At 40.5% G+C, this 23,791-nt stretch overlaps 1 protein-coding gene across 4 annotated transcripts in view; it reads right to left on the reverse strand.

Moving 5' to 3' along the window:
• BEND2 (BEN domain containing 2) overlaps nt 1-23,791 on the reverse strand; it is a 26,755-nt gene continuing 2,964 nt past the window's right edge. For 2 of the 4 annotated variants that reach the window (XM_035324875.1, XM_035324788.1), the window contains 11 exons: nt 19,852-20,013; nt 15,493-15,644; nt 14,126-14,197; nt 13,877-13,951; nt 12,111-12,215; nt 9,031-9,544; nt 7,632-7,832; nt 6,532-6,653; nt 5,467-5,680; nt 4,162-4,365; nt 1-503 (listed from right to left, as the gene is read on the reverse strand). In XM_035324875.1, the coding sequence (XP_035180766.1) occupies nt 268-503; nt 4,162-4,365; nt 5,467-5,680; nt 6,532-6,653; nt 7,632-7,832; nt 9,031-9,544; nt 12,111-12,215; nt 13,877-13,951; nt 14,126-14,197; nt 15,493-15,644; nt 19,852-19,909 (1,953 nt within the window). In that variant the 5' untranslated portion in view covers nt 19,910-20,013 and the 3' untranslated portion in view covers nt 1-267. Of the gene's footprint in view, nt 504-4,161; nt 4,366-5,466; nt 5,681-6,531; nt 6,654-7,631; nt 7,833-9,030; nt 9,545-12,110; nt 12,216-13,876; nt 13,952-14,125; nt 14,198-15,492; nt 15,645-19,851; nt 20,014-22,237; nt 22,418-23,791 lie in introns of those variants that run through there. The other 2 variants (XM_035324714.1, XM_035324630.1) reach the window with 2 other exon arrangements.

A 23,791-nucleotide genomic window follows, 5' to 3' on the forward strand; every position in this document is an offset into this window, starting at 1 on the left:
TGCAATCCATCTTCTGTAATCAAATTAATCTTTCATTGTCATTTAATCATGAAAAGAAAGTGCTTTCAGGGGACAGCACATTACAACCGCTACAGGAAACGATGGAATTCATCTCTGAGAAGCACAAATGCTACTTCTACAAAGACTTGGGGTTCCTAAGTCTACTGCCAACTTTGGTCTCATGAAATATGATATTTAGTGCTGCTGCCTACGTGGGATTTATCAAAACCTGCTAAATGAAGATTTGGGTCTGCTGTTAAGAGATCTTCAGTCTGCAAGATTGATAGTGTCACTTCCACATGGCTTTACGGAAGTTGGACTCTGTGGGGGACTCTTGTCACTTAATGGTGGCCTTGCCAAGATTCTCCTGTTGATTCCAGCTATAGCCTTTTTATGGTCGTGTCTGAGACTGCGGATTGTGCTGTTTATGGCAGCCACGCATGCCTTCCAATCATATCCAGTTTCCTTTAGATCAAAGGATGGGTAGTTCTCTTGAAGAAAATCTAAAAATAAACACGAGTGAATTATCGATTACTTATGCAATTTTATTTTCGGATGTAGTTCAGTCAAAACAAGCGCATGCTACCAAAACAAGACACCATAGGCATGAGGCTTGCAGAGCAAAATTAGAAGGCAGTTTTTTTTCCCCTTTTTCTATTTGAGATACGTAAGAATGACAAAAGGCCTAAGCATTAAAACAAAATATGCAAAGAAAGCGAGTAACCATTTATGTGAGCTTGATCCCTTGAAGTGCTGAATAACTTCAGCTTCTGCTGCTGAAGCAATTAAGTCTCAGCCTCCATTTCAGAATGTCCAGCGTTTGACAAGACTAAGCCCTCCTCCAGAGGATCTTTGACAACTACATACAAGAACTATAAGCATCTTCCTGTTTCTGGTGGATAGGATCAGAGCTGTTTTAGCTCCGTCTCTTTGAAACATGGGAGTTGAAGGGTAGATCTGATCAAACTTCATGATCTTGAAGGTCTTTTCCAACCTAAATTCACTAAACTGAAACACAGCAGTTTAACACAACACAGCTGTAGAGAAACAATGGTGACAGAAAAATAGCAAGAGTTTGTTCCTTACTGATCTTGCAGTACAGTAAACGAATACTTGATTTAAATAGGAAGGGAATAAATAAGCTGCTGCACCTTTCTCCCCTTTCCAACATGTAAAATGAGTGGTTTTAAGAACAGATTGGTTTTGTTTTTATTATTGATGAATATTCTTCTGAGATTAGCTGAATTAAGTTTTCTCTCAGCAAGCCCCTAAGATCTTTAAACAGGTACCAAAAAGGAATTCTCCACTCTAATTTCAAATCAAAAGCAGTACTTTGTCTAATTTTCTGATTAGCATTTAGATTTACCTTAGTAGAATGAAAGGTACAGCTAGCTGATTCTATTTCAGTTTCGTTCTGTCGCTCTCACGTATCCTTATCCTACCAAGTAAAAGCCTAATACAGTTTGCAGTCGATGCTTTGCTTAGCCTGTAGTTCCCCATCTGGGGACCTGATTTGCCATGAGAGCATGGGTCAGAAGAAAGACAAGAGCCGAGAGAGAAACCTGCACTCTAGCAGTTTACTCTACTCTGAGTGGCTTGGGAAAATAAACAAAAAAAAATAAATAAATGGGAAAAAAAATAGAATGCTGCCGAGGTATACTGACAAAGGACGCCTCAGCCAACAGCTGGTGTAACAGCCAGGGTCCCTTCACCTCCATCCCTGACAGCGTGTCTGGCCTCAGAGCTACAGCACAGAAGAAAAATTCCTACCACCACGCCTTTGTACATGCCCCACAAATCAGCTCTTTAAAAGCCTTTTCTTTCACAGAGAAGGACTAATGGTTGAGAATACAGCAAAGCTAAGTGGGTCCCCTTCCTGTTCTGCAGGGTTGCATTCGGGGAGCTGATGTGACCATCCCATCAGGCTATGATATAATGTTAAAGAAAACTGGGCCATGGACTGCCCTCTGGCCCGAAAGCCAAGTGACGTGGCCTGGCTGCAAGCACAGCACAGAGAACTTTGCCTTGCATCTGCTGTGGAGCACACCTGGTGTACCTGCAGCCTTGAGACACCCTTAATATGTCTTCTGAATGCTTGAAATCAAAATGACATGAAACAAAATGCGTGTACTAGGGACGTATGTGGAGATGCTTAAAGTGGCAAGCTTTCTCAGGCTACTGGTGGAAGAAAAAACAGTCTGGGAAAAATTACTTTGATGCATAGCCTTGCCATACTGGGAATGGTTTCTGGTATGCCCTGTCCCTCAAGCCATGCCCAAACGTCATCCCAGAGTGTGCAAGTCCCCGTACCATTTTATTTAGCAATATTGCTGTAGTCTCAGAGGTGAACTCACTACATGCCTACTAACAGCCACAGAGCAAATAGCAAACAAAAATCTGATGATCTTCCACCCAATGCTGCTGTTTATGCTGGCCATGCTGAATTCTTACCAGATAATGCCAAATTTTCTTCTGTGTAATAAACCATGAGCACCCTTTCCAGCTACAACCTGCTCCACACTGCTCCTCACTTGCTGTTTAATTGTTATTCTAACTCCACTGCCACTGACACAGTTCTGCTTGCTTTACCCAGCCTTGCAGGAGGGACCAAGTGAAGCAAACAGAAGGCTCCCTTCTTGGGAAGGAGCATGGATCATTGCTGCCCAGAGAGGCTGTGGAGTTTCCCACTTTGGAGGTCTCCAGAAGCTTCCTGGGCAGCCTGCTCTGGGTGTCCCTGCTTGGGCAGGGGAGGCTCCTACCAGCCTCAGCCATGCTGTGGTTCTGTTCCAGAACTCTTAAAGCTGAAGCGAGAACAATGCAGAAGGCAAAACACCTGCTACTGTTCTAACCATAACATAACCTCTCTTTGCTTCTGGGATAGGATTTGTGAATAGAATAAATAATACTAACCTCCTGAAGACATCCTGGATTCATATAAGCTGAAGAGATGGCAAAACTGTTCAAATTCATACAGAGGAGTAGGTTGTTCTACATTATTTGAAAAGACACACTTCAACAAAGAACCGTTATCCAACTAGCACAAACTGGTCAAGTTCAAAATGCTGCCTGTTCACTTGGCAGCAGTCCCTATCCTACCTCTAATTTCTAAACCACTCAGTAATTTGCCGAGACCTTTTCCCTCAATGTAGCCTGTTAAGTGAGCAGGGACAGCTGACCTCTGGGCCCTTAGAAGGGCGAGGTTCTCGAATCTGTTCCTTTCTGATCACTCAGGCTGTGAGGGACCTTCTAGGGAGGCTTCTACTCCAACCTCCTGCCCAAAGCAGGGCCAGCTCTGAGGTCAGACAGGGTTGTTCAGGGGGTTGTCCATTGAAGCATAGAGAAAGGACAGAGATATAACAACCTCACAGAGTAACCTGCTCCAATGTTTGGCTGTCCTCATGGGCAAAATGCTTCTGCTCATATCCAGTCTGAACCTCTCGTTTCCATTTATGCCTGTGGTCTCTCATCGTCCCACATTAAATGCTGCAAACACCTTGGCTCTCTCTTCTCAGTAAACTCTTTCTGGCAGACTGCTATCCCTTGGAGCCTTCTCCTTTCCAGACCAAATAAGCCCAGTTTCCTCCCTGGACAAGAGTTCTAGTCCACTGTCCCTTTTGGTGGCCCACAAGCTCTCAGCTATGGGTTTCCCAAATAAGCCAAAGCCTGCTCTCCTAAGCTACAGGGTCTGCTCTCAAAGCTTTCCAACTCTCATCAGGATCCTGAGGTCCATTATTTCACAGTTTCCTCAGGCAATACTGCCACTGATTATCACACCCCAACCTTGTTCGTGAAGAGCACCAGAACCTGCTGTGCATTACTTCTGCTTAGCCTATCCAGCACCTGTATGAAGAAATTACCTCTGACACCCTTTGGAATCCTTGGGGACTGCCTGCATCTCCCACTGTGCCACCCTTTCAAGCAGGTATCAAGGAGACTGAGTTCCCCCTAAGAACAAGGTTTGTGATCTGTAGACTTCCTTAGCGTGTTTGAGTATGACTTTAACTACTTCCTCTCAACTTTTTCCACTACTTGTACTAGTATTTGTCAAAACAGTTTCACAGAACAACTCCTGAAGCTGCACGGTTTGTTCTTTAGACACAAGAGTTAATCAGTCTTTTTAATTTCCCCCATTATCATCTGAACAAAGGTTTTCTTTCTTACCTCTGAGAGCATTAATCCTGTTGCAGTCCAGTGGACTCATGCCACGTTCAAGGTTACCGTATACGTTGCTCTTCACCAGCACGTCTTCAGTGAACAGATGACGGATTAGGTAGCGAGCTGACAACTCCGGCCGAGACTTCCCCTTAGCCACGTAAATGACTGAGAAAGGCAGCTGGACGTTGCGCCATGGACTTCCAAGTAGTTCTGGAAAGAAAGTCACGGAGAGAAGTATTTTACTTATTCAATACTGACTGTCCTGGAAAGTGGCTGTGTTACACTGAAACTACAACGCAAAATATTCTCCGGATACTACTGTACTTGGTTGGAGAGACTGGAGCAAAACTGTAACGCTACAGCTAATTCTAAAGTGTAACAGATTGTAGACAGATGTTCAAGTAGCCAAGAAACCTGCCTGCTTTACAACAGTGTAATAGCACTTCTGATACACTTTCAGCAATGCTAGCACTGTAGCCTTTAATGTAGCCATTAATGATCGCTTTCTAAATGGTTTTCCTCTCATGTGTAAAGAAGGTGTTATTCCAATTACATAAATAAAGAAAAGTTCCACTATTACAATGGTGCTGAGGTCCATTAAGTGGAAGCTGAAAACAGTAAATCTTTTTTACAACTACTTCAGTATGACTCCACTGCAAACCAGCAGGTTCTTTGGGGGTCAGAATAGTAATAACAAATCTTGGGTGCAGGAGCGGATCTGCTAGAGCCCCAAAGTGATTCTAATCAAACAATACAAAGGCAACTAACAGTTCATTTTCCTTGAAGCTCTCTAAAGGCGTTATATGCTGTATGTGGACTTTTTTCCATCTGATGCATTTGTATATATTTATTTTTTTAGCATAAAGGCTACCCTAAGATTTTTATTTTCTTAAATAGTTTTACAGAAGGATGTTTTCCTTCTGAAATTACAATATCATTTCATAGATATTCTGAATGAGCTCACTCCATTAGAGTAGAATATCTATTAAAAAAATAGCAAAAAAGGGACAAGTGTGAAACAATTCCTGAAAAAGTGAAAGACTGAGCAATGATCTTACAACTGAACTTTCTAGTCTTAAAGTGGATGTGTATTATGGGGAATTGGTAGATGCAAACATTCTGTTAGCCAGATCATATTCCTGTTTGCTCCCAAGAAGACTTACACACCAAGAGGCTAAGAGAAGAGTCACATAGTTCAGTAAATAAATCCCTTTACTTCACAATTTCACCTATAGAAGCATCTTCTGCTTTTCATTGACCATTTAAAATGTAACATGCATAAATCCAGAGGACGGCAATTTCTCAGTTTACCCATGGGTTCCAAAGACTGCAGTTTCTTGACTGAAGGTGTGTGAAAAGGTTCTGGAAACTTTTCCCATCCTGAGTTCTGCAGACTGTCAGTTGTGGAAATGGTCATTTTCTGAGGGTTTTGAGAACTCCCTCCACTATCTTCACTACAATTTAAATCTACACAAAGAGATGTATCTGGAGTGTCGGCTAATTTTTCTTTCCCATCAGCTATCTCCTGAAACAGATAAATGAGGTTAACATGTGCACCAGGAAAAGCCTACCTGTTTTCTAATTAGTGTTCCAGTTCATTTTCCATTTAGTATGAATTATATTCCATGTATTTACAATACAGTTAGTCCTGAACCTCCATCATTCAGCTACAGGTGAAACAGACACTACATATTCATGGCTTGGCACAAAGGTTTTTAAAAGCAGAGGTGAATGGAGTTACGGGTGTTTTAGGAGTGATGCTTCAGTAAATATCAAGTCATAATACATAACTGGATATATCTGATGGAAAGGCTGTGAAAACAGTGCTAGCAGCTACATGTCTAAGCTCTCAATCAGATCTGATGCTGCTCCTGGGCTGAGGGAGTTGGGCTTGTTCAGCCTGGAGAAGAGAAGGCTCCAAGGAGACCTTGCAGCGGCCTTCCAGTACCTAAAGGGGGCTACAGGAAAGGTGGACTCCTGGTCAGGGAGGGTCCTGATATGTCCCCAGATAGGACAAGGGGGAATGGCCTTAAACTGAAAGAGGGTAGGTTTAGATTGGATATAAGGAAGAAATTCTTCAGAGGGTGATGAGGCACCGGCAGAGGTTGCCCAGAGAGGCTGTGGATGCCCCCTCCCTGGAGGTGCTCAAGGCCAGGCTGGATGGGGCTTTGGGCAACCTGGTCTGGTGGGAGGTGTCCCTGCCCAGGGCAGGGGGATTGGAATTAGATGATCCTTAAGGTCCCTTCCAGCCCAAACCATTCTGTGATTCTATGACTTACAGAACCTTCCCTTTAGTACCCTAAGAGTTCAAATAATTAATTTGACAAGGAAGCACAGACTTAGTACTTAATAAATTACCACTTTGAGACAACTTACTGGGTTTATTTTTGTTTCAGAGCGTAAACAGCGGATCATAGCATTGACATTTGTAATACAGGTTTTCCAGTCTTTTCCATATTCACTCAAGTCATAGTTTGGGAAGTTAGTTGCAAGAAACTCTGCATATAAAATGTAGAAAAAAAATTAAGCGTCATGACAAGAAAGCGGTATTTAAAAGTATTCTAATTCAGAAAGGAGGGAAGGCTAAGAAATGCATGTTTTTTGCTGGTTGTTTTTTTTTTTTGTAGGAGTTTTGTATTTCTAGCTTTCATAAAAAAGATGGTAAACTCATGTTTTGAAGCTAAGCAGCACTATGAAATTAAGATATACAGGGATATCTTTTTAATGTGTTGAGAGTAATGCTTTTATTAAGTAATTCCTGGCAGAATGAAGGGAAAGATGTAACTTTAGGTACCAACTTAAAAAAAAAAAAAAAAGACTGAGTAATTCTGATGCTGCAAAAACTTCGTACAGTTCATGCAATCTCCCAACCTTTAAAAAGGAAGGAGGAGATGCATAGGTTCATACATATGTGCCACAGAATTTGGGGTAAAAAACTTGACAACATGAAAAAAATAAAAATAAAACTCTCCTCATCTTCACCATTTCTCAAACAAGCAAGAAAAGTGAAATTAAGAGAAAGATGAGTGTTGAAGAATAAGAATCATCGTGTAACATTTGTCCTATATGATATGTGTAGTATAGTATAATATGATGCCATAAAAATGAGTAAATAAATGAAATAAAACAACGAACAAAAAAACAACCACAAAACCCATAATATACACACAAAGTATGTAGTAATGAAAAATTTAGAAGCACTTAGCACAACTGATGAACAAGAACCAAATGGAACCAAGAGAAAGCCAAGCTTTTTTATCCATATTGAACTAAAATTACTAAACTAAACATTGAGAATCACAAAGCAGGAACTTCAAAAACCAAAAGACACAGCAGAGCAAAGCACATCCACGACTGCGTTTAGCAGTTGCTGGACAATGATGATCATTACCATAGAGAAAAGGACACCTATATGATCAAATCTTTGTAAGTACTGAAGAAGAAAGTAAACCTGTGCATTTTCAGAAGTTGTTTACCTCTAATTGCAGCAATTTTGTTAGGATCCAATGTTCTGCGCCCCCGTGCACTCACTCCCATAATGCTACACAGTAAGGTCTCCTTGGGGAACAAGACACGAACTAAGTAGCGAGCTGCGTACTTTGGTTTAGTCTTTTGCCGAGCTTTCATCAAATAGTTTCCAAGAACTTTCACATTTCTCACCGGGTCACCAACATACTCTTTCGTAAAACAAAAACATTCAAAGAGAAAATAAAAAGATAATAAATTATAAAAAATAAAAATCAAGAGAGTCATTAAAAAGAAATACTTTTTCAAACTGTTTCTTAACCTCTAAGCCAGCCTCTGTATATGCTCTCCACGAAAACTAATTCTCCTATATATTACTTATCTTCACTCTTACAGAAATAAAGCTGCAGCTTTCAGTTGTTAACAGAACTGTCTTTTAATTTCACGTTAACACAACTAACTGAGATAGTAACACCCAAGAAAACATATTAAACACATAAGAGGTTAAAATGTTTGTACAAGTCTATTTTTGCACAGGTACAGATACTACATGTTTTCAAGACAACCCACGAATAATGGCACAAGCATACACACTACTGCTAAACCATACATTGCTTACAAATTCGCAGACAGGTATCTGGGTATTTCACCTACTATTCACGTCGCTCTTCAGCTGTATGAACTTGTATTTTACACCAAAAGCAACCAAAACCTCATAGCCCAGATTTCCACGTTACTCAGAGCATTTACAAAGAAATGCATTATTTTTTTAAAAAATGGTGCTGTTTTATATTTGCTTGCTTTTTATATCACAACGACGTACAGAATTCTTCATTTTCTGTGGAATACAGTATTTCGAAAGAAACCAAACACTGGAGCATTTGAGGTCAGGAATGGTTTTTCACAGAACTTTCCACGAGAAGAAAACAGGTATTTTCTTCACACAAATCAGGTAAGTTGTTTCTTAAATACCCAACATCTGTGCAGGCATATGCTTCAACTTTACGTGCAATTTCTTGTATTTTAAAAAATATGCACAGTATGAATGTATTACTTATAACACACAGGTCAAATATAGTTTACATCAAAAGTCCTAAGAGAGAATAAAAGGTCTTAGTCTTAAAACAACCCAAAGCATGTACTGTAAATCAAAGGCTTTTCTTAGTCTGTACAACTGTATATACACTGCAGAGAGGTTTTTAACTGATCCCCAGTATATTAAACACTCCTACAACCTTCATTTCAAGGGATTTAAATGCTATTCTATAAGAAGCATGTTTGTAAAGGCAGATAGTTCTGTTCCTTTACTTTTGTTAAATGACAATAAAGAGATTTCTTTAGGCATAATTTTTTACACTACGCGCAATTTTTTAGCCTATGTGTCTGTGTGTTTATTACAGAAGAACTCACCAAAGCTTGGATGGATGGAGACCGAAGAAGATGGCAGTTCCTTGCTAATGTTCACACTCCCGGATGCATTTCTGTAGTTCACCACCACAGCTTTATTCCCCAGGCTGGTCTCAGATGGTGCTGGCATCACTGAGGATGCCACTGAGGAAGGTGCACTGTTGACAGTACTTTCCACAACACTGGCTGAAAGATTTGATTGCGGAGGAAGGTCAGGGATGCTGTTAGCTGCTGTGAATGGTGATTGCAATGAATGTGTAGAAACTATGGTGGGAAGTGGAGGGCTCTGCCTAAGAACAGGCTGCTGTGGTTCAATCTGAACACTCTGTTGAACACTTTTTATTGTGGAATTGACCTGAACATGGCCATTTTGTAAAGCGACCCTTATGACTGGGTTATGCATTCCCTGGCCTGGTGAAGAGAACTGAAGACTTGATTCCCTTTCCATGGATTTTTGTACTCTTATTCTTCCTTGGGGCAAATGACTGGAACTTCTGTATGTAAATCCAACTGGTTTCTGCAAATGTGATTCAGAAAACAATTAAACGGTTAAATTAGATATAGCTGATCTTTCGAAAACCAGGAAGACTATGTTTTAGTATTTATACTATTGACAATAGACTTCACAGAATCAGGACAAGGCTGAGGCTGGCCCGGAGCTCTGGAGGTCAGTTGTTCCAAGCCCTGCCCAAGTAGGGACACCCAGAGCAGGCTGCCCAGGTCCATCTCCAGGCAGCTTTTGAAGACCTCCAAGGAGGAGACCCCACAGCTCTCTAGGCAGCCTGTGCCAGCGCTTCATCACCCACACAGCAGAGAGGTGCTGCCTGGTGCTCAGAGGGAGCCTCCTGCGGGCCAGTTTGTGTCCAGTGCCCCTTGCCCTGGCACTGGGCACCAGTGAAGAGAGCCTGGCTCTATCTTTTTGCATGTGTCCCTTCGGGTACTTATATACCTGAATAAGATATAAGATCCTCCCTGAGCCTGCTCTTTTCCAGGCTGAAGAGTCTCAGCTCTCTCAGCATCTCCTCACTGGAGAGATGCTCCAGTCCCTTAACCACTTTCATGGCCCTGTGTTGGACTCCTAATACATCCACATCCCTGTGGTACTGGGGGGCTCACACTGGAGACAGTACTCCAGTATCCAGTACACTTCACACCTCACTGTCATGAGGCAAGTGCTATTCTTCTCCTTTCTTTTATTCTCACTTGTAGTTCAGACACTAAGAGTTTATCTGGTCAGCCTGAGTGCTTCTCAAGTTTTCTCCACCTGGGGTGCTGGCTTTTCTTTTTTTTTTACTTTCTAAAAAGCCAGATAATAATGAATATAATGAGTAAGGCACCTCTGTGAAAGCTCATTTTTACTGGAAAAAAATTAAGGGGCAAAATAAAATTAAGAGTTTTTGACCCACTGACCCAGACTACTGAATTTTCAAGGACTGTCCACTGCTATATTAGTTTCATTTTAGTAAAAGAAAAACAAAAGCAATTCACCTTCTCTCCTGGCTCCCTCTTCATTATTTATTTGCTGGCTGAAAGCACTACATCCAGATCTTGCCCACAATGACAGACTCCAAAGTGACTAAAAAGGACAAACTGAGAGATTGGCTATGCTTTCCATCATTTGGAGTCCTTTAATTAAGGAACATATGCACCTTAAAACATAAATTCTAGTTTGAAATTCACTGATCAGGAGTTACCCAATGTAGCTGTTATGTTTTCGTTTTGTTGTTTAAAAACAGAGGTCTGATTATATTCCACCCTCGCAACCTTTAAAAATCTATAACCTGAAGAAAGGCTTACCTAAAAGTTTGTCCATTTCTCTGAGTATGTGAGTTGATTTAATTTAAAAAAAAGTACCTTCAGCAGAAACCTCTCCTTATTTATATCCTTAGCCCATTACAGATATAACAATGGTACAGCTTTAAAAACCCACAGCATTTCTGGTGGTTTTAAAGAGAAAATGCAAGCAGAACCTGAGAAAACAGTTGGCAGCTTGTGTTTGCTGGCTTCTGCCTTAACCATATAATGATAAAAGTTTTCTTTCAAAAAAGCTGTGCAGGTTATTTTTAATTTGAACATTAAAGCAGCTGCCTTCCCACCCAATCAAAGGGGCGGCTAAGAAAGCAGAGGTCATGTGGTCCAAGTACTGCTAATGACACCAATTTGTTCCCCAAATCTTGTATTTTTGCTTAATTGGACAGTAGAAGCTTAGACTTGTCAGGACAACAAAAAAGCCCTGCCATCTAAAATATAACATCCAGTTCATAACTGACATGCACGGAAGTGTCATCATGTTTACTCGCATACATTTTACTCAATGCAAATGGCTTTACTGATGTCTTGACATCTTGACACCAGAATGATCACTTCTGCCACATTAAAAGCTTTGTAGTGTCGTTGACAAAGAAAGGTCATTACAGATTCCACGACCTTCTTCAGAAATCACCTGTAATGTTTTTCCTTTGAAGAGCATTTGCACTTAAAGTATAAATATTCTGTCTCTTTAGTCAAGAGCAGATTAACCATGTAAAAACAAAACAGATAATGAATGTACTCAGCATTGTGTCTTCTTAAAATTTTTGAAGAAAGGCATTTTATTAGAAAAATACAGTTCTGTACTGCAATAATGGAGAAGAAAACACACTGCTAAGATCTAAAAATCAACTTGCTAATAGAATCAGCATGCGTTGGTTCTGTGATGCATAAGTTCTCTTCTGACTCTTGAAACCAATGAGACAGTACACCATACCTGGTAAAGCAGTAACACCAATATAACCAAATATAACATGTAACCTACACAATTCCTTCCCATTCCTTCCAGTAAGAACGGACTTTTTACAGCATCTGTTATGGGATCCTGAATTTTATGAGAGCCATGGGCAATTCTGTGACCACTAGTCAATAACAACACAGGAGACTGAAGCTGGCATATAATAAGAAACCTAGAACAATTTAACTGAAATGGAATCTACTAGTTTCCTACTATTTTTAGTCTTAGTGAAAGGAGAGGTTTTTCATTTTAAATAAGCATCAGAAGAAATGAGAGAATTAAAAGAAAAAAAATCCTCACGCTCTTTAATACTCACAGGTTTGAGCAACAGTGGCCTCACACGAGTATGCTGCATTTCTGAAACCTTTCGATGTAGAAGGTCAAGCTTTTTATCCAGTTTCTGAATGGCATCATACATGGCCTGGTAACACATGTACAGGTTAAAATGTATAGCATTGTTTCACGAGAACAACGCAATTCAAACCTGAAGAAATCAAATAAATTCCACTAAAGGCAAAATTCCTAAATAATAAATACCTGCTTTAAGCACATTAAACATGAGTGCAAATAACAATAGCAAATATCATAGTAAAAAGAATTCTCAGAGAAGCCCACCCCTGATATTTTAACATGCCTGGCATTTACATGTTGCTCTTCCTGCTTGTGTAATGTTTTAATTTTATCTACCATTTGGTACATTTCATTTTACATTGAAAGGCTACTGACAACCAGCAAAGGAAGCTAGGTATATACTATTTTCAGTCACAATAAGCTCCCAAGTACAGAGGTGAAAGGCTCATAGGCAGTCACTGAAATATTGATCTCTATATCACTAATGGAAATATATTTAGAACAATACTGTCTGTAAAGTCAAATTCCCAAGCAGAATTCAATCCAGCCAAGGATGTCATCAAAGACAACAAGAAGGGCTTCTAGAAGCGGATGGATAACAAAGGGAAGTCTAAGGAAAATGTGGGTCCATTGCTGAATGAGATAGTGGACCTGGTTAAATGGGACAGGGAAAAGACTGAGGCTCTGAATGCCTTCCTTGCCTCAGTCTTTACTAGCAAGACAGGCCTACAGGAATCCCAGAGACTGGAGGTAAAGACTGGAGCAAGGAAGATGTGTCCTTGGTAGAAGACGATCAGGTCAGGGAGCACTTAAGCAAATTGGACATTCCTAACTCCATAGGCCCTGATGGAATGTATCCGTGCTGAGGCAGATGCCACTGCAAGACCACTCTTGATCATTTTAAATCAATTGTGACAATTTGGAGAAGTGCCAAATGACTGGATGAAAGTAAATGTCACTCCTGTCTTCAAGAAGGGTAAGAAAAAGGACCCCAGTAACTACAGGCTACTCAGCCACACCTCAGTCCCTGGGAAGGTGATGGAGCAGCGAAGGCTGGAAACCATTTCCAGGCACACAAAGGACAAGAAAATAATTAAAAGCAATCATCATCGTTTCACCATGGGGAAGTCAAGCTTGACCAACCTGATAAGCTTCTGTGATGAAATGAGCAGCCTGATGGATGAGGGGAGAGCAGCAGATATTGTCTACTTGGTCTTCAGCAAGGCCTTTGACACTGTCACCCAGAAGAGTCTCATAGACAAGCTGTTGATGTATGGGCTGGGTGAGCAGCAAGGTGGATTGGGACTGGCTGAACAGCCAGGACCAGAGGGTGGTGAACAGTGTCACAAAGCCTAACTGGAGGCCAGACTTCAGAAATCAAAAGGAAAGAAGTCATCAAAACAACACTAGCACATTTTTGACAAGCCTCAGGTACTTTCAAAGGCTGGGTATGTATGACAGACAGATTTTTCCCCTTATTGTAAAGCCCCTCACAATAAATCAGTATTGTATTAAAGCTTTAGATTTGAAAAGTATTCCTGCCAGCTATGGTGTGACAAGTTCAGAGTACAAAGATTATTTTTTCATTTAAAATACAGCAGTTAAGTGAAAGCCAGCCAGTGAACAACTGGAAAGGCTGAAGTCCTAGCTTATCAAATGTAGATTTCAAATCTTCCTCAAGTTTAAGTAAAATTGTTTCAATGCCATGGGAGGGAAGGAGAAAAAAAATACCTGGCAATAACTGAGGACCTCCATAAGAGTTTTCTGCTGATCTCCAATGTAGGAAGCTTCGGATACAATACTCCCCTTTTTCATTAAAATAATATTAAAAAAAAAAGTGTAAGCTAGCAATACACACACAGTCTTATGATAAAATGTTAATGAAACAAATCCCGACTTCAAACATCATTTTAGTCTATGCCAAAATACATAACCCCAAAGCAGTACTTACAAGTCATTAACAAGAGAAAGTGAACTTACACATTCGTAATCTGGTTCATACTCATAAATGACACTGTCACTGTCTTCATACTCTCCTTCCCTGGTTCTCATCTGGGAAATAAGATAAAGAACTTGTAACGTCCTGAAAAATTAAAGAATTCTGCATATAAACAACAGAGAGAACCAGTTAGGAATCTTACTTAGACACTTTCAGCTGTTGCTATATTCCCTCCCTGGCTATGAAAGGGCCCAAGGAAGTGAATTTTAACAAAGGAATCTCATTTATGTGCTTGCAGCTAGGTCATATGAATACTCACCTCAGCTTTGGTTTTAGAGTATTGTATTAGTGTTTAAAATAAACCTCTTCCAAATTTCTATTAAAGATATGTACTGTTATTTGGTTATACTAAGGCCAGAACTTTTTCATAGGTAATAACTACTATTATAACTTTACTAATATATAAATACAGTCATACCCTGTATAACCAGGCCTATGTAATTATGAGACTCCAGACACATTTTTACACTAATTTAAATAAATCTTTTTTTTTTTCCTCTGATTGATTTATTTCAATGGTTACAACTGTGCACAAAAATGCTGTAAAAATGTCTATTCACCAGCTAATAAAAGTAATATTCTTGCTTGAAAGGAGTTGCATGAAATGTCCTTTTAGATGGGAATCAACAGTGCCACCAGCTGGACAACGTTGAGGTTTTTACTTTAGTGGATAGGATTTCCTGCCCATCATACAGGATAGATTTTGAGTCTTTGTTTTTACAAAACAGAAACAAAACATGAAAACAAACAAACAACAAAAAAGCCACCAAAAAGTAATGAAGAAAAACAAAAAAAACAAAAACAAAAAAAACTTTAAGACATATTTGACTGGGGCTTTCTGTGAAAGAGGAAATTAAATTCTTTACAAGAGGTAGAATTGTAAGAGAAGGTGCACCGTTAATCATTAGACAACCCAACTCCTAAAATTTAAGGAGTTATCCTCTGTATGGTAACATGAATAAAATTTCAGACCTGCCTCAAGATAAAAATATATGTAATCTGCCTTTGATCAGAACCTGTCATCAGGTCATGAGTGCAAACCCTTATTCAACATTAAGTTCCAACTCTACTTAATCCTAAACCGCACAAATATTTTACTGCAAAATAAGAGCATGTACATGGACAGTAAGTTGCTCCCTTGCGTAAACTACTTGTTACTATACATAAGCACAATACCCAGCATAAGGTTTTACCCTTGCTAGAAGCTTCCAGACACACTGTGGATATATCCTACCCACACATCATCAAAATGTCATCAGATGAGCATAGAAAAGTGAAGGAAAAATGGCGTTTCCAATCACATTGAATAAGTCCTCAAAACACGGGGTTACTGTTTGGCTGCACATACCACATTCTGTCCCACTAGAGTAGGGGCAAGCCGTTTTCTTTTATTATGCAAAAACACAATTTCAGGCACGTGACCGTTTCCTCTCTGCATGCTGGCAGAATGGCTCATTTGTGACGGCACTCGTTCAGTCAGGACTGATAAGCCTTCGCTTCCTGAAAAGTGAAGAGAAAGCAAAGCACATCAGTGGGTTTCTCCCACTGATTTAAATATTTGACTATAAAAACATGTACAGCCACTTTTTAGAAAAATACAGAACAACCACCACTTTCAAACTGCTTGGTTACTTGAGACTTGTTTACTAGCATGTTATTAAATGCTAATTATTCCAGTTCATTTAGATCTAAAATTGATAAATTCAATATTTTCTTCCCAATTCATTGGTGGAGCTGGAGAATAGACCATTTTCACTCTCTAAAGGCACCAATAACCCTGGCAGTTTAGCACAGCCTAAAACACAGTTTACGGTCAGAGAATACCGACGCTCCAAGCATGTTGAAGTACAAGTTAAGCCAGGTCAGAGAGAAGCAAGCTCTAAGGATGCTCACCATTAGCGGACGTTTGGACAGTATTCCCCTCTCTTCTGCTGCCCTGTTCTCTACCAAGAAATTGCAAAGACCCACCAAAAGAGGTGAGGAAAAGAGTCAACGCAGTGTGAAGGAAGCCAGCTGCCCATCCGTGGGAGGATGGCCATGCCTTGCCTAAGAGGAGGACTCCAGACAATCACTTATATGCTAGCACGCCCAGCACCCACGCCTGGGAGGGACGGACTCCTTCAGCAGCCTGATAACCACGTTATCAATGGCTAGCAATTGTCACCAGGGAGAGGTGGCTCTTGGTGGAGCCTGCCTAGTGGCAGGACTTTGCACAGAAGGGGGGGTGGGAACCAACTGCAGCCAGCTAGCTTTCCATTGAAAGGAATGTTCTTTTAGCTAGGATTAACTTGGATTAACTTGGAAGGATATTAAATTATTTTCACATTTCGTATTGCAAAAATCCCCCCGTCCACCGTTTGCAGGTTTCTACTTCAAACTTTCAGGAAAGAGCTATGGCAACACTCTTAAGAGGAAACGATTTCCCCTTGATTTCTGTACATTTTAGATAAAGGCAGAACCAAGCACTATACAGAGAGCACTTGTAGAAAAGAGGATATTGAAAGCTGAGAAAAGCTGGAGAAGCTATTCAAGACCTTAGTAGGTTTTGAAGAAATAAAGAGGGAAAACCTCAGCTGGCCTAAGAAGCCCCTGCCTTTCTGTCTTCTGTGAAGTAGTGTTTTGGAGCTCAGGGCAAACCAAAAAAGCATGGTAGGGTGTTTGTTCTGTGGATACTTACAGTAAGTTCCTCCCAGGTATAAGGTGCTGCATGAGAAAAGTTCCCAGGCTACTTCTCACTACTTCTGCGAAACAGAACTAATTTCACAGCCTGACTGGAAGGAAGAACTAACATCTCAGAGGTGAAGGGGGAGAAAAACAATCCAAATGGGACAGGGTCAAGGTAACAGAAATACCAAAAAGCAAAGGCAACTGCTTGGGTTTTATGGACTAGAGGTGGAAGGGCCAGGGTAGAAAAAGTGGTAATATGTTCAGTATCATAAACTTAACAAAAATCTTTGCATGAAGGGCCCAGACAAATGTAACAAAGCTGGCATACACTGCACAGATATGGTAGCTCAACTACGGAAGTTAGCATCATTTTGTAATCACAGACAGTAACTGAATAAAAATATAAATATATAATTGCTTATTATTTATTCTCTCAAGTGAAGATTAAGACCTACCTACTCTCCCACTCAGCTCCAAAGTATGCTTCCTTGCCCAAATCACCTCACCTCTCTGCCCCTGTCATGCAGGCCAAGCTAGCACCCATCTCCTAGAACTAAGCACCTCCAGAGCTGAGAGCCTGGGATGTGGCAGCACTCTGTGGGACAAACACCAGCACAGGCTAGACAATGTGTTGGCAGCAGGGGTGCAGAGCAGCAGGATAAATGCTCCAGCACAATGTACTCCCTCAAACTCCAGATACTTTCTGCTGCCAAAGGAGAATGCCACTTCACCTGGAGAAACATTAGGTGACTGGTTTAATAACATTCAAAACTCATTACACTTATGTAAAACTAACCAGACTCCCAGTTAACTTCCCAAATATAAATTTAAGAATATGATAACCTTAAAAAAAAACAAAAAGTGATACCAAATTTGTGGACATAAGTGGATAAGTAAAAAGCATAATAGTGGTGCTGTGGCAGCAAGCAGGGAGGAATAAAGACCGAGATTTGTATCTCAGTGATGTTGAGCTTGCTTTGCCAGCTAAGTATCTGTAGGTGAGAAAATAGGAGACAAAAAATAAGAGAAAAGTTTTGGACGGACAGAACCAGATCTAGTGAAAAGGCACTGCCAAAGATACCAACCTAAGATGGTGGTTGAGTAAGAACTGAGAAAATTTTAGTTCAAAGAGTTAAATTTAACAATTAGATAAACTTAGGTCGTGTTGTGGCCATACATGCCACTATACCCTATTTTAACTAGATAATACTTAACACTAGCAATCTACAACAGAAGCTCTAATCCTGAAGATTACAAAAATGCGTTTTACCCTTTAAAAATAATCATCCCCACTCATCATGATTCCTTTGCTGATAATGAAATAGTTATTCATTTCCTGAAACAAGGTCAGCAACTGTCTGTGATAGTTTCCTGGGCAGGACTTTTTATTTTCAAAACAGAGAAAACAAACAAACAAACAAAAACAGAGTAAATCACCTTCCTTCTCCCCCCAGATGTGTTCTTAAGTATAAAATGTACAGAAATTTACAGCACATTCTGCTGTCAAGTAGAAGACCAAGGAAATTATAGCTTTTCAGTAGCACCTACCAACAATGGGAAACTAAGATGTGCGGGACTTTGGTGAAGAGAAATACTGCTAAAAACCTCTATTAAGCCAACTAGCTGAAAAAAAGGGTAATAAATACCTTCACTAACTACAGACATTTCCTTTGCTAACTTAGCAACAGTGCTACTGGACTTACAAAATGCTATTAACAGCTATGATTGAGTTTTGCATGGGCCAATGGAAAATTGAATAAGATTTCTGAAAGCCTCTGATCTTAGATGCTAAAATAAAGACAATGAATTCAAGAATCCTTGAAGGCTACTTAGAGCTAATAGTTTACCACCCTAAACAACCATCTTAGTACCATTCATCATTACACATTAGTATCAGCAGTGTTCCACTTGACAGTTGATCTGGAAGCTTCATCTTTTGGATTAGTTTTTTTCCATAACATTTGCTTTCCAACTTGCTTGCTAATCATTATTTAATTCACTTCTAGGTGTACACAAGAAGCCTCTATTTTAAACATAGTACTATTTCAGTGGGTTCACTAATAGTAAAGACCTCTAAAGCAATAACTAAGAAGGCATCATTTTTTAAATCACAGAACGGGTTGGGTTGGAAGGGAGCCTAAGGATCATCTAATTCCAACCCCCTGCCATGGGCAGGGACACCTCCCACCACACCAGGATGCCCAAAGCCCCATCCAGCCTGGCCTTGAACACCTCCAGGGATGGGGCATCCACAGCTTCTCTGGGCAGCCTGTGCCAGGGCCTCACCACCCTCTGAGTAAAGAGCTTCTTCCTAATACCTAATCTAAACCTACTCTCTTTAATTTAAAGCCATTCCCCCTGTCCTATCACTCCCCTCCCTGACCAAGTCACCTTTCCTGTAGCCCCTTTAGGCACTGGAAGGCTGCTGTAAGGCCTCCCCAAAGCCTTCTCTTCCCCAGGCTGAACAACCCCGACTCCCTCAGCCTGTTCCCACAGGAGAGGTGCTCCAGCCCTCTGGTCATCCTTGTGGCCTCCTCTGGACTCATTCTAATACATCCATGTCCTTCTTGTGCTGGGGGCCCCAGAGCTGGATGCAGTGCTCCAGGCAGGGTCTCACGAGAGCAGAGTAGAGGGGGAGAATCACCTCCCTTGAACTGCTGGCCACGCTTCTTGTCTGTGGAGGGGTGAAGTGGTTCTGTAAGGGCACCTCAGTCTTTGGGGGAAGCCTCTTCTTCCTGCTGGCCCTTGTCATTGGTAGCTTCCACTGCCTGGTTTTATTGGTCCCCTTCCTATCTGTGAGGGGCTGTGAGGGAGTTTTGGGCTGTGCATCCCCTCCAGACTGTGCCCGGATCCAGCTGTCTAACTCCTCAGCCTCCCTGATGCTACGCAGACAACCTGTACAAACAATCCTATAGCTTTTGAATAAAATCTGCTTTAAGGATGGGTAACACAGAAAGCATTAAAGACAGAAGCACTGAACATACAGCATTAAAATTAGCCATTAACTATGAGATCACAAAAGAAAATGAAGTGCAATTACCATACGCGAGTTGAGCCACATGGTGAACGTTACTGTTTACTTCAGAGCTTTGTTCCATTGACACGCAGCTTTGTGTGGACAGCCCATTTTCTCCATCTTCTGTTTCAGAATTGTCAATAATTACTGCTTCAACATCATCCTCAACGTTCACAGAGTCGTAATCTATTAGTGTAAGCAGAAAGAGAAGCAGGTTAAGACTAGACTCTATTCTGCATATTAGATGAAAACTAATACTCTTATCATGCCTAGCATTATCTCAATTCTACCACAGGCAAATTTTAGAACAGTTTCACTTTAACATTTAAATATGAGGTCACTTAAACACGTGTACTGAGGTTTTAACGCATGCTAGAAGGGAAATGGCTTGCTATTGCTGAGTTGGCAGGACTCCTAGAAGTATTCAGCACCTAACTCCGCCTGCAGCGCCCAGCTCCAACAGGAATAGTTCCAGGTCAGTAACAAGCACTCCTGAAAACTCCACCATTTCCATTCAAGCACCCAACAAGGCACACTGATTCGTTTTTGAAATTTTACTTCCGTAAACAAGAAATACTTAATACACTCAAACAAACCAGTCTACAAATCCTAACTGCATATTTGGTATTCCGATCAACCCAAGCATTGCCTCTCAGTGAGATGCTGGGCAAAACGCTGAATGGGAAATCTCCAGTACTGTTTTTTTTTTTTTTTTCCCCACTTAACTGTATCAGGTCAAGAAAAAAGTGTTCTGGTGTCAGACTAACCATTACAGCCAGATCTGGCATTTGGAGGAGGGCAAGGAAGGGAGAGGAATTTATCATTGATGAAAGAAATTAATGGAAGGAATCGTATTGTGAGGCACTAAACCGAATTAGAAAATAGAACTTCATTCAGCCAGCACGCACACAATGACACGTATGTCATCTTTTCCACAGGATCTCTGCTGTGTACAAAATTCAGTGTACAACACGGGATGAGCTCCGGGGATGAGTCAGGGCTGTATGAGTTTAACAGTGGTCTGCTTCTTCAACCTTATACAAAGAGTTCACTCCCAGTCCTGCTCCCTTCCCTCTGTTCCAATTTCTCAAGAGCCTAACAGGTGAGAAATAAACTGGATCTACAGGTGAGAGTCTTCACTCTGGCCAGTACTCCTGTCTAATCCAGAAGAAACAACACAGAAGGATTTGGATTTGGCTGTCATCAGATTAGGAAACACTGCTTCACCCAATTACAGGTATATTCAGAGATGCCCATCAATCACCATACAGCCAACAGCTACGTTTATAGTAATAAATGAGGCTGAAAATCCAGTAGCCCTGCAAGAAGGAGCTTAGCTGAGCAGACATGAGCTGGGATACGCTGCTTTGGCTCAAAGTCAGAGAATGGTTCCTGGCCAGTTTTAAATTGCTGTATAGAATAAGGAAAACGCCGAGGAACCAGCATATAGCAAAGACAAAGCAGGTCCATCTGGACTAGAGGATGGAGAGTATGATCAGATGTCAGGAGTGTTACTACAAGTGGTTGACAGTAAAAATCAAAGCTCAATCTTCCATGCCCTCTACCAGCCTTCATTCAACAAGTTTCAAAATCAGAATCTCCATGGCATAGTGAATACTAGCCAGAAAATTTCCAAATCTGTAGCTACAGAAATTTAGAGCTAAAGGATGAACATAAACCAAACAGGAAGACACAGAAATGGAAGACACCCCACTTGCAAAAACAAAAAAATAATTAAAAAAATATATTACATTTCTACAATGATGTAGAAACAATGACACAAAAAGCACTAGTCTCTCAAAACTTTTAATCCCCAAGACAGTGGTCAGGATCCTCTTCATATCCAGGACTTTTAACTTCATCACCTGCTGCTTAGCACTCAGAGGGAAATTACTTCCTCTTCAGAATGGCACTCTTACCTGGACAGTCAGAAAATACTGAAATTAGAACACGCATGCGACCCATTTCCATTAATATTTACCAGCATGGCTGGTCATCTCAGCTCTGTAACAGTAAAGAAAGCTGCTCCAAGAAACAGACCCATCTGCTTCATACCACTTCTTCCTTCTCCTAATGCATTCTAGTTGTTTTGTCTCTGAGGTCAGTAGCCAAATTTAAATATCTTTGCTGAAAATTGCCTACATTCATCACAAGGAGAATGTCTGTGCTCAGAAATATTTCACTTATGCTGCCTAAAATACTTGCCAGTTAATACTAGCTACTAGAAAAGGGTGCAGGGGAAGTAGATCTCATCTTGTAGTCTAATACATAACTTATTCAGGCAAAGGAGATCAACTTTTTAATGTCACCGCTGCAGCCACATATTCCTACATGTGGAGACAACCCCATTCATCCAACTACAATCTTTATACCTTTGAAAATGTGTTACAGAAGAACTCCAGCTATTTACCCGTAAACTTGAAGAAACCGAAACTCATTCCTGTAAGCAATTCTGAGTATTTCTGATGCTTCTAGGAAGTGCTAGCAATACTGGGTAATGGTATACATATAGCACCAAACAATATCAAGTATCTATCTGTCTCTCAAGAAGAAACCACAAACTGCCACACTCTGTAATTAACTTGTGCTCCTAGAAAAGGGAGAGTAAAGTGAACCCATTAAGACACTTTTTTCTTGTGACTTGAATGAAGATGCAACTGCATTTCTTGGAGCAATGGGAGTTAATAACCCCCCTGCACTAATTACCTCCCCTGGCACAAAATATCATGACACAGGTGTTTAGAAGTTTCCAGTGAGTCTTTAAAGCAATTTAGAAATTAAAAATAAGTGTGATCGAGAAAATACTTAGGTTTATATATTTCAAATAAAGGTTTTACTGTGAATTACACACTCTAATAAAACTTACTAAACAGGCTGTTTTGTCCAATGATTGCAACAAGTTATATGTTTAATGCTTCTGAATTTCTGTTTGAAAACTGAAGTGACAATCATTCTAAATTTAGAAAACATCAGCCAGCTAATTTCCTGCTCAGACTCAATGAGTGCTCCGAGTTAGACGAGTTGTTATTTTCAGCCAGGCACTAGGATATGCTACATCAGAGGGTAGATGCTGACAACAGTCGTGCTGTGCAGGAAGGCAGCTGGAGAGCAGGGCTATGAAATGACGAAGTTAGGAATCTAAGACTGGAGGTGCTCCTTTTAACCAAAAAATGGCTTATGCTCACTGTTCAGCATTTTTCCAACTTTGTTTTAACAGGAGCTCTTCTTTGCTTCTGCACAACATCACCAGGTAAGCAGGTCTTTGCAGAAAGTAAAAGATACTGAACCTGAGCCCAGCTTTCATAATGATTTATATGCAAGAATGTCCAACTCTGCGTCTAACTCTGCATCACAAGTTACACAACCACATTAAATTATTGCTTTTACACAGCAAAGTACAAATCAAGCTTCCTAAAGATTTTATTTCCAGTAACTGAAGAGAAGTATATTTATAAATCATTATGACTTGAAAATCTGATCTTCTTTGGAATCTGTGTCATTTGATCAACATATAAGCAGTCAGGTGGGTGCCAGAATATTGAACTGCCGCTCCTTTACCTATCCCCAAATCACAGAACACAAGTATAGGCTTTGGGGTAAAGAGGTGACAACAGAAAAATGTGAAACTAGTAAGAATGAAAGCCAAATAGAACCAAACTGCAATATGTATATATTTTAAAAAGCACACTTAGAAATCAAAAGATGTTGATACAAACATCAAGATTTTTTTAATACATTTTGAAGGCTTTCAAAGTAAGACTGCTGCAGAGACACTGTTCTGGAAGTTACTACTGAAAGGCTGACCCCACACGCAAAACTGAGAAGTTTCCATGGCCTATTTTTTCTTAGTATAAGGCTCCATTCACAGCTCTCCGTTTCGCTTCTTCAAACATGTGAGATAAATTTTCCAGTTTTCCCGAATGAATATATTTTGTGAACACTTGGGGGGGGGGGGGGGGGGGGC

This window comes from Oxyura jamaicensis, chromosome 1, assembly GCF_011077185.1.
Source record: "Oxyura jamaicensis isolate SHBP4307 breed ruddy duck chromosome 1, BPBGC_Ojam_1.0, whole genome shotgun sequence".
Classification (NCBI taxonomy): domain Eukaryota; kingdom Metazoa; phylum Chordata; class Aves; order Anseriformes; family Anatidae; genus Oxyura; species Oxyura jamaicensis.